At 35.5% G+C, this 12,048-nt stretch overlaps 1 protein-coding gene across 2 annotated transcripts in view; it reads left to right on the top strand.

The window, feature by feature from the left end:
- HGF (hepatocyte growth factor) overlaps window positions 1–12,048 on the top strand; it is a 100,608-nt gene that overhangs the window by 74,265 nt on the left and 14,295 nt on the right. For both annotated transcript variants that reach the window (XM_027838574.1, XM_027838573.1), the window contains exons 10-11: window positions 1,567–1,669; window positions 4,712–4,845. In XM_027838574.1, coding sequence (XP_027694375.1) covers window positions 1,567–1,669; window positions 4,712–4,845 — 237 coding nt within the window. The remainder of the gene's footprint in view (window positions 1–1,566; window positions 1,670–4,711; window positions 4,846–12,048) is intronic.

The following is a 12,048-nucleotide window of genomic DNA, read 5'->3' as shown; positions in this document are numbered from 1 at the left end:
TATTAAGCACCTACTGCATACAAAGCACTGTGCTAGATGTTGGAGACAGAAACAAAAAATTTAACAGTCCTTGCCTTCATTCTACATAGGAGGGTAGATACATAGAGAAGTACACAGATAAGTAAATATAAGAAAAAGAATATATTTCAGGTGGCTCAGTAGATAGAGTGTCAAGTTCTACATCTTCCTAGACCTCAGTTCAAATCTGGTCTCAGATACTGTTGGTGTGACCTTAGGTAAGTCACTTAACTGCCATTTGCCTTAGTTTCCTCATTGGTAAAATGGGTATAACAGCACCTACCTCCCAAGGTTGTTGTGGGGATGAAATGAGATATCTGTGAAGTACTTCACACAGTGACTGTCATAGAATAGGCATTACATAATTTTAGCCATTATTGTTAATCAAATAATCAGCCAATTTTCATTAAGCAACTAATTGGGATAAATTACTATGAAAGGTAAAGTGTGAGATAAGAAGAAGGCATGAAAGACATATTCCCTATCTCCAAGAAGCTTACAATCTACTTGGGGATATGTGCATGTAAAAAGTTAACTAACAATAAGTGGCATTATGATAAATGCCCAGGCAGATATTGGAATTAAGTGTGCCCTTCATTTGACTACAACTAAAAATGTTAGAAAAATGCCTTAGAATGCCCTAGAACTGTTAGCATTGAAAGGGATATTAAAGATGAAATAGATCAGAGGTTCTTAACCTGATGCCCAACCCCCACCCCCATCCCAGGTATATAAAATGAATTTTGTTGGGATGAAGGGTATGTATGTATGTGTTTGTGAACTTGGATAGGAAATAAATAAGACACACATGTATATATATATATATGTATATGTATATATATGTATATATACACACATATGTATATATATATAATATACAAATATACATATATATTGTTTATTTGCACTAACTGAACATTACCATTTCCTTCAATTATGATTTTTTTTCTTAAAAACATTCATCTGAGAAGGAACACATAAGTGTCACCAAAGAGCCAAAAGGGGTCCATGACATACACAAAAAAGGTTAAGAATCCATGGCTTAAACCAATATGCAAATTTTAGAGATGTCGGAACAAAGAGGCAAAGAAACAGAATAACCTGCCCAAGTTTGCCCGAAGAACTGATGGCACAGACAGGACTAGAGCCCAGATGTCTGAATTCTTTTTCTAGTACTTTTTCTACTATAGGCTTTTCCAATTCTTAAAATGACATTAAAAATTTATGCTAGAAACTTTTATTTTTTATTACTGCAATGGTTCTTAAATTCATATTTACTTATTTTTAATATAGGATATCAGTGAACTTGTTTAGGTCTTCAACTTAGCTTAAAAAAAGCAGCATATAATTGTTCCAGATTAAAGGCCTTGGAATTTGAGTAGGAATTTTGTATTTTGAGTCATGTGTATTGTGAACAGTTTATTTGTAAATAGCTTTTTATAGCATTTTGTTGACTTCAGTTTAGTGCTTTAAAGGAATCATTTTCCTTACATTCTGCTAAAAATTTCTTCAATGATTATCTTCCCATACTTTTATATTATAATTTAGACTGTTATCGTGGAAATGGCAAAAATTATATGGGAAGTTTATCCAAAACAAGATCTGGGCTGACTTGTTCCATGTGGGATAAGAATATGGAAGACTTACACAGGTGAGTACATTTTTATTTATGGAGTAATCAACATATGGTAATAGCACAAATACGGAATAAAAAAATATAGTGTGTGAGTGATCCAGTACTCTGAAATGTGAAAAGTATAATCATAGACGCAGTGTGATATAGTGAAAAGAGGGCTGGTTTGGAGACGGAGAGGCTAGGTTCTGCTACTTACTATATATATGACTGACATCTTCCCACTGTCTAGAAAATTAGCAAATGGCATTCCCCGGTTCATAGGACAAAGACTACACATAAGGATATCACAGAATTTGAAAATCAGGAGTGGGAGGAGAAGGGACATGATTATGGCAGAAATGTGAGATTTAAGACTTTGTAAGGTCACTTCAATTCAAATCAAGAGATATTATTCAGGGGGCTGCAAGGTGGCACAGTGGATATAGCTCTGGCCTTGAAGTCAGGAGGACCTGAGTTCAAATCTGGCCTCAGACACTTGATACTTATTAGCTGCATGACCCTGGGCAAGTCACTTAACCCCAACTAACTCACCAAAAAAAAAAAAAGAGATACTATTCAGTACTTACTACATGCCAGGTATTGTTCTAGGCTCTGAGGATAAAAGGACAAAAATGAAAAGAGAGACTGCCTTCAGATAGATTACATTCTAGAGTTGAGAAGGGGGTGAAAAAGTGCTAATAACTGGGAGGAATCAGGAAAGGTCTTATGTAGGAACTGGCTTTTTATTTCAGTCTTTGTTATAGTTAGATATTCCAAAAAATGTAATTGAGAAGGGAAAAAACCTCGGGCATAGAAAAAGTTGTACAAAAGAATGAAGACAGGAGAATGCTATGTTAAGGAGCAGCAACTAAAACAAATTGTTGGGAACATAGAGTAAATTAGGATGATTGTTGTGAACTTTGTCTGGAAATATAGGTTTAAGCTTTGAACTTTAAATGCAAAACAAAGGAATGTGTATTTTATCCTAAAGGCAATTTTTTGTTGTTGTTCAGTTGTTTCAGTTGCATCTGACTCCGTGTCAGTTTCTAAAGAGAGAGTTCTTTGAAATATATATACATTACTTTCATATATCAGTGACTCTTTTATGTATCCTGTGATTCCTTCATATATCCTGATTCTTTATTACCCCATTTGGGGTTTTCTTGGCAAAGATACTGGAGTGATTTGCCATTTCCTTTTCCAGATGAAGAAGCAGAGGCAAACAGGGTTAAGTGACTTGCCCAGGGTTACCTAACTATTAAGTGTCTGAGGCCAGATTTGAACTCAGAAAGATGAGTCTTCACGACTCAAGGCCCGGAACTCTATCCACTGTACCATCTAGCTGTGCAACCCTAAAGACGACAGGGAACCATTAAAACTCTTAGAGCAGGAGAGTGATATGGTCATTATGTGTCTTTTCACTGACTGTCTCCCATGTGTGGATTGTTCTCCTTCCTCACCTCCAGCACTTTCAAGACTCAGTTCAAATACTACCTTCTTCAGGAGGCCCTTCCTCTACCATACTCCCTTACCTCACTGCTAGTGCCTTTCCTTTTGAGATTATTTTTCATTTGCACTGTCTATATCTTGTATACACAGGTTTTTTTTTGAATATTGTTTCTTCCATTAGAACAAGTGCTCCTTGAAAGCAGACAGTATTTTTGCCTTTCATTGTATTCCTAGCACTTAACATAGTACTTGACACATAATAAGTGCATAATTAATGAATGTTTTACTAACTGACTTTAGAAATATTAGTTTGGCAGCTATGATGAAAATGGATTGGAGAAGGGAGAGAATGGTAAGGAGATCAATAAGGAGGCTATTTCAGTAGTCTAGATGAGAAACAAGAAGGGCCTCACACACACACACACACACACACACGTATATGGCAGACACATAAGTGAAAAAAATAGAATGTTGTAGAGATAAAATTAACAAGATTCAGACATTGACTGGTTATAAGGGGACCAGTACAAAGGGGAAAGAGTTGAGGATAACTTCTAGTTTTTTTTTTTATTAAGTCTAGATATTTGATCCTTCTTTTCTTCCTTCATTGGTGACTCCAGAGAAATTTCAGTGGAATTGAGAAATAAGTGGGAGGTGATAAAGTAAAGACAACGATGAGAGACTGTCTTTTTTTAGGTGTTTGGGAAAAGGCATATTTACAGGATACATTCAGGGGTAGTAGGATCCAGTAATAGTGTTAAGGTTAGAGAAGATAATAGGCATGGTTGTATGTAGTAGGAAGGAGGCAGTGGACGAGGATGAAAATTGAGAAAAGAGGGAAGGCTTGAATAGGCAAGCTATTGGAGGACTTATATATCAAATTGCTTTCTCAATAATGGCCTTAAACTAAAGACATCATTAGAAATAAGTCTAGTAAAATACATATATAAAAATCTTACTCAAATAACATTTTGTAGTAGGTCTTCCCATATTTCTCAGTAGTATTGTATTTCATGAACATGAAGAAGTATGAAGTAATTAAGTACTAGTATGATTATGTTTTCCATTTTTATTATATGTATTTTTTTTTTTGTAATTTGATTTCCCTAGGTCTGGATCTGTTTCCATTATTACTTAAACTCATATTCTTTGGAAAACTGCAAATGATGCAAAACCTACAAACATTTGCACAGATATAAAATAAATATACATTCATATATGGATTTAAATATAAAATCTTTTTTTCCTGCCTGTCAAGGCTTTTGCATTTTGGATGCCTTTATTCTCTCTTTCTCTTTACTTCAGAGGAGCAGTTATGGAATAGATAGCAAAACAAGCCAATAAAAAGTTGCAAAGAACTGTATCTGCCCTACAGTTCTTATATCTCTGACTAAAATATTTCAGTTGAAAAGGAAAGAATTCTAGTCATATAAAATGAAAGTTTCTGAATTCTTTATGTCCCTAATTTAAGTTGGATGTTTCTAAAGAAAGGGTTCATTGAAACATATATACACTTTTACATAAATGGTGAGAGTTTAAGATCTATAATGCAAACTATGGGCTGTCTTTGTAATATTTTGTTTTCTTGTAGTGAAGATCTTATGATGTTCGTGACATGTTTTTATGCAGGCATACTTTCTGGGAACCAGATGCTAGTAAACTGAATAAGAATTACTGCCGTAATCCTGATGATGATGCCCATGGGCCCTGGTGTTACACAGGCAATCCGCTAGTTCCTTGGGATTACTGCCCAATCTCTCGCTGTAAGTGTGCTTGCTTCCAATGTTTTTATAGTTTAACTATACTGTGTCCATTGTAGTCATATTTACAGGTGTAATTTTCACATGCTCTGCCACTGTCCCATCACTCTACCACTGAGTTGTAGAAGTAGAAGGGGGATTGTATAGGACTGGGAGCCATTTGGAGTTTTCTTATCCATTAATTTCCATGGCATTAACTGTCTTGGTCCTTGGAAGACAGTCTCTTGCTAGGAACATACCTGAAAACTTTCCAACATGGTAGACCTTCCAGGGCAGCTAGGTGGCGCAGTGGATAAAGTGCTGGGAATGGAGTCAGCAAGACTCATCTTCCTGAGTTCGAATCTGGCCTCAGACACTTACTAGCTGTGTGACCCCCCCCCCCCCCAGGAAAATCACTTAATTTATAGAAGATATGCTCCTAAGAATGGCTTATTAAATTCACTAGTAATTTTAATTTTCTTTAGAATTTAGAAGCATATCTTTTGAAATACAGCCCACAAACCTGAAGCTTAAGAGGTTGGTCTGTTTTTTCATTTGTCTCTAAGCTTTCTTTTTTTAAAATAACATGGTTGTGGAATGTAGAACATTTTTGTTTTGTGGGGTTATTTAAATGCATCATGAAGAGTCGGACATGACTGAAATGACTGAACAACAACAGAACTTTCCAGAGCTTGGGTTTTACTAGGATAGCTTTCAATAATGCATTGTCATTTTCATGTCCCAAGGACTTTTTTATGATACTATGGAGAGTCTCTTACAGGACAGACAGCTATGGATAGGCTGCAATTTGCATTATTGAAGAGTTATGCTCATGGATGAGTTCACAGAGCATGGTCTAGTCAAGAATCATTTTTAAGTGCCTACTATTTGCTGGGCTCTGTGATAAATGCTGGGGAGATAAAGAAAGGTCAGATGGCATTTTAAATAACCCAACGAAACAAGATGTTTTACATTTCACAACCTTGTGATTGAAAAAGAAAGGAAGCTTGAATAACTGACAAGTGAAAAACAGACCAAACCCATAAGCTTTAGGTTTGTGGACTGTGTTTCAAAAGATATGTTTCTAAATTTTAAAGAAAATTAAAATTACTAGTGAATCTGATAACACATTTTTAGCAGCATATCTTCTGTAAATTACATCCTCAGGAATCAGTTAGTGGTTATTGAACAGAATATCTAGTGTTTGCAAAAAGAATCAAAATTTCATATGTCAGTATCAATAAAAAAGATATGACTTTCTAATGAAATTTATCAATTTAAAACCAGAACTTGTTTCATCTCTTTTTTTCTTTTGCTTTTTCTTCTGATATATTTTCCTCCATCTCTCTGTGCTTATTCCATTTTTTTCTTCTTCCTTGTGTGACCTGAATATGATGTCTATGTAATAAACACAGGGTAGCTAGGTGACAATGGATAGAGTGCTGGACCTGAAGTTAGGAAGACTTGAGTTCAAATCTGGCCTCAGAAACTAATTGTGTAATTCCAGGGAAGTCACTTAACCCTCTTTGCCTCAGCTTCCTCCTCTGTAAAATGAGCTGGGGAAGGAAATGACAAACCACTCCAGTATATTTGCCAAGAAAATGGGGTCACAAAGAGTCAGACATGACTGAAAACATCTAAACAACAACATCAACAAAAGTATAGTAACACAGACTTCTATAGCTATAGAACACCCAGATGTACTCCCATGGACACGGCTGACATACACACACCCTGATATCCTGCTGCCACTCAATCTCACAGACCCTCTCATTTGTTTAGTGAAATTCAGACTCCCAGATCTTTGCACGAGGCATTTGTGCTTCCTAGGTATTGTAGTCACTTGTACGGACTGTCCTCTCTGTTTTAACCCCTGGAGGATTTTGTGCATCCTTCACTGTAAAACATGTAACATGACATCATAAGATAAAGCCTATATGTGTCATGGAAAATTGATTTTTTTTCTAAATAGGAAAAAATCTTCACCTTTAAAAGTAACATTTAAGTATCTTTTATTATGTTTTATTGCTTCTACACCCTGGGCAGTTCTTTGCTCATACTTTGTACCATCTCTGTCTGGATAGAGGATGGGGACTAAACTTGTGATTTCATTGTTACAGGGAATTATCAAGTAAGGCAACTTTCTGCTAGTTTAGATCAGTGTTGTTTTTGCAACATACCATCTTAGAGAGGCACCTGGAGCAATGAGAGATTAAGTGATAGTGGAACACTGCCAGAATGTATGTCAGATGCAGAACTTGAGCCTAGGTCTTCTGGGTTCTGAGGCTGGCTCTCAGTCCAGCAACACCAAATCTGCTTTGTTTGGCACTTCTTCTGTCTGGCTGTAGTGAATTAAGAAGCCTTTCCTTTAACTGATTTGTTCATAGCAAAAGAAGAAGCCAGGTAGATAGAGTGCTATACTGGGACTCAGGAAGACCTGGGTTTGAATCTTGCCTCAAAAAAATGTCTCTGCCTACTTCAGTCTTCTGGTTTTTAAAATGGAAATAATAATAGCACCTAGTTTCCAGATTTAACATGTGAGGGTAAAATGAGATTATATATGAGAAAAATCCATCAAATATGTCAATTAAGAGATCACTGGTAACATTGGAGAGTACAATTTCAATTGAGTAATGAGGTCAGAAATCAGATTGCAAAAGGTAGAGAGGTGAGAATAATTTATATAGCACTTTATATAGAACTCTAAGGTTTGCAAAACAAACCTTATTCATCACAGCAGTCCAGAAGTTTCAGATTAGTTTCCAAGCAACAGCTTAAAGAAATCTTCTGCCAAACTAAAATATGTATGTGTAGGCATATGTCAATGACTAGATGAACAAAATATAAAGTACTGAGATACCTTCACAGTCATAGCAATGGAGACAAAGTCTACAGAGCATGGTTGACAAATCTCACTATGTCTATCTCTAAATCACTTCTCACATCTGACCCATTCTCCCTATTCACAGAGCGACCACCTTAGTTCATGCTCTCATCATCTCTTGTTTAGACTATTTCAGTGACTTCCTAGTTGTCCCCTCTGCTTCAAGTCTCCCCTTTCTCACCCATTTGCCACAAAGCTACTAAAGTGAATTTCCTTAAATATAAATCTGACCATGAAACTTTTGCTTGATGAAAACAAAACAAAACTCTTTTGCCTCTGGGATAAAATATAAATTTATCTCTTTGTATTTCAAATCACTGCACAACCTAGCCTCAACCTATTTTTTCTAGTCTCACTATACACTTCTCCCCTTCCTACACTGTACAATCAAGACAAACTTTCTGTTTAGATTCTTTCTGTTCTTCACACACGGATCCTCCATCTCCCATCTACATACCTTGGCACTGAATGCACTTTGGATCCATCTCTGACATGTAGAATTCCTTTCTCCCTTCAATATGTGGCTCAAGCATCAGTTCCTATATGAAGCATTTTCAGCCCTTCTCCCCTCTACTGCTATTGCCTTCCCTCCATCCCTTATATTTGTTCTGCATAGATTTATTCCATATATATTTACGTATGTACATGTTTTCTCCCCAAAAGAATGTAAAATCTTTGAGTGGAGGGACTAATTCACTTTTTGTATTGTGTCCCTAGCACCTAAAAAAATTCAGATATTCAATAAATGCTTGCAAACTAATTGATAAAAAAAAACAAAACAAAACTGGTTCCTATCACTTCTATTGCTCTCTGGTCCCAAACCAAGGTTACTATTGTTTTTCTACCAACATTCCAACGTTACCAAAATATGAATCCCTAAAATCATAGTTAGATTTCAACAAACTCAAGAGTTATAAATCAAATACTTCCAAAGTTGCCAAGTACTAAATTTACAATTTGCAATTCCAAATATTTTCACCTGGCTATTACTTATATCATTGTAGAAATTTGTGGGGATTTGTTTTTAAGAATATTCATCATGGGATCACAGTTTTAGAGTTCAAAGAAGCATTAAATGTATTTTAGCTTAGCCCCTTCCCTTTACGGATAAGGAAATTGAGACTAGAGAGATGAAATACCTTGACTAATTCGGGTCTTAGAAGCAGGTATTGGCGAATCCAGAATGTGACCTTAGGTCCTGAGGTTCCATACCCAGTATTCTTTGCCACATTATCTTAAAAATAAAACAATTATTTTTATGATACATTTTTTTTTATTTTCAGATTAGATCATAAACAAAATTTTCATTCAAATCTATTATCTACTAACATCCACAACCAATATTTATTTAGTTTTTTTCTTAAAATGGCAGAAGAAATTTTTACTTGGCATATATAAATTTCAAGTACTTCAACACAATTAAATTATTTATTATACTGTAGTAAATGAATGAATCAACAAATGAATTAAAAGCATCTATTCATCACTATGTGCCAAGCACTGTGCTTACTTCTGGGGATATAAACCCAAATTTGTGTTAGTTCAATTACTACAGGAGCATCTATTCTGATGAAACAGTGATGGCCAAGAATGTGAGTTATGGTGTCAGAAATCACAAAGACAGTGAAAAGAGTAATAGTTCGGTTAAATGATTAAACTTACCATAGACAATGGTTTTGATGATTTCATTATAGTTCTTAGGCAAAAGGTGGAAAGTGGGGTAGGGATGGTTTGGCTACAGAGCAAAGGGGTGTGCTGGAGCGTGCTCTAGAACCATTTCTTGAGAGTCAATTGTTTCTTTTTCAGGGTGAGTATATCTTGGAGACGGGCAAAACTTACAGATCAAAGCTTGATGTATTGCTTTGTTGATTGTCTAATCTTAGAAAGATGATGGAGAAACGTAAAATTGTAGATTAAATGTGCATGTGTGTATATTTACATATACATATGTGTGCATGTATGTGTGTATGTGTGTGTATTTGGAGAGCCAGTTCTTAAACATTTACCAGCACATGCTTAGATGGCAAGGTGGACATTGGCAGCATGAAGATGAGGTTTCATGGTTTCAGGAAGTTAAGAACTCCATGACTTTCCTCCTTCTTGGCATGGTCTCTGTTTGTCTGGTTTAGGGGGTGGAGCAGAAGCAGAAGCAAGGTGTGAGAGGGGAGGGTTATAAATGACAGGACAGAAAATGTCTAGTGTGAAGATGACTCTGCATGGCCCCACAAGTTGCTGAAAATATGTAATTAATTTCAGAATTTCTACTGTAATATGAAGACAACCTTTTGACTTTTGTATTCTAAATGGCCTCCAAAATAATATTATATGCAGCTTTTAAACTATCAAAAAAAAAGAAAAGAAATCAGCTATGTAGACTCATATTACTTAGACTATATGACCTGACAAAAACATTTTTAAAGCATTGTCAAGTGCTAAGTTTTATTCCAATGTCAATTAATATTTGAGGGTCATTTTAAAAAAGTGATCAAGTGTCTGAATTACTAGCTTAGATTTTACTTTGACATTTTGGGAATCTACATAAGTAATGTCTTTAATCATTATTAAGAAAGACTTTGTTCATTATGTATTTTTGCAATGCTTCTTTCTTTAAGAAAAGTAGCCTACCCCTTGATGACACAAAAGTTATCTTTCCAAGAGGAAAAAAGCAATTAGAAAAAAATGTACCTTGTTTATTAGTGTTAATCAAATAAAAGAGTTAAATCAACTAAGGCTTCTTCCCACATTATAAAATATTTTTCCAACCTCAATAATGAACCACAGGCCTTGTAAGTCACACCTTCTTCATAAGATGCTAGTTGTAGAATTTTTTTGTCTTGCAGTCTTTCACATCAAAGCAACCAAGGGAGCACAAAGCTATTCATTTTAAAAAATTGCAGGTAATTGAGTTGGGCGGAGAAACCAATGAACTTGATGTTTTAATTTCCCTAGCCTGCACCTCTCCCAACTTGTAGACCTCCTATCCATACCAACTAATAAGCTGTCAGCAGTTGATTCAAAGACAAAACCCACCTCAAAATAAGCTAAAAGGAAACTGGATTGGGGGAGGGAAGGAGAATGATGAAATTCATATTCCTACCCTTTTACCAATTTTTCTCTTTTTCTAAATTAAATGTTAGAGAGTAAGTCCTTCATAAGAACTAAATGCCTAGAAATACTTTAAAATAAATAACTCAAATTTGCATCCCTGGAAAAAAAAGTCCTTATGTCTCCCTGCTCCCCCCCACCCTCCTTGCTAATTTATTTGAGTTCGGGGCAATTCCAGGGATTAACAGCCAGCTAGTGTTAATTGTGCCTGACTGCACCATAGGCCATCAATTCTGAACAGCTAGTCATTTAGCTCCAGGAAATGCCTTGTGCCTCATTCATTACTGCTTAATTATTCCCTATCCCAAGCATCTTCCTGGCCTGTCTCTTTTGCTGCATTTAACCCCCCATAGGGGGTTTGTAAAACGGAATGTCTTTTGAAATTGAAATTAATGTTCCACACAGCAACCAAAGAGATCCTCATCCTTAACTTCTCACTATTTCGTAGCAATCCATCCTCAAAATATGAAATGGAACTCTGAATTTCCACTCTGCAACAAAATAACTACTACATTAGTGGCTCAGATTCAGAAACATTGGATTTTCTTATATACATGTATGTGATATGTTCATTTCCTACAGTTCTGCACATTTGTTAGTTTAAAATTCAGTCTGAATAAGAAAGTTTATTTTAAAAGAAAAATTATGAATGGTAAGATTAAGATAGTTTATCTAAAAAACTGAAACAAAAGCAGGCAAGAGTAGTTTAGTGTTATCTATATTTTTCCTCTAAGATAACTTGGTCCTATTCAAGATAATATATTTCCCATTACTGGGCAATTTTTGGCATCTCAATAGAAATGAACAATTATTTAATTTTAGTAATGTAACTGAAACTGCTGTCAATTCAATCTCCAACTGGCTTAAAAGCCCAAACCTGATAGCCTACCAAAGAGTTATAAAAGAAACAATCAGAGTATATATATCATCCAGTACTAATACACACAGCAATCTAATTTCTTCCAGTAGAAACAATTTATAATTACCTTGTAGAATTCTACCTTATTTCTTAAGCTTTGGAGTCATTATAAATACACAAATATATGTCTACTATGTATATATTTACATGTATGTACATATACATGTACATACATGTATTTCTGTGTATATATGTATAAAGGAGAACAGAGAGAGAGAGGTAGAGAGGGAGGAAGGGGGGAAGGAGAGAGAGAGAAAGCGAGAGCAAGAGCCAGAAAGAGAGAGAGAGAGAGAGAGAGAGAGAGAGAGAGAGAGAGAGA

This window comes from Vombatus ursinus, unplaced genomic scaffold (genome assembly GCF_900497805.2).
Source record: "Vombatus ursinus unplaced genomic scaffold, bare-nosed wombat genome assembly UNPS02014830.1, whole genome shotgun sequence".
NCBI classification, from domain to species: domain Eukaryota; kingdom Metazoa; phylum Chordata; class Mammalia; order Diprotodontia; family Vombatidae; genus Vombatus; species Vombatus ursinus.
This window is presented reverse-complemented; position numbering and strand designations above follow the sequence as displayed.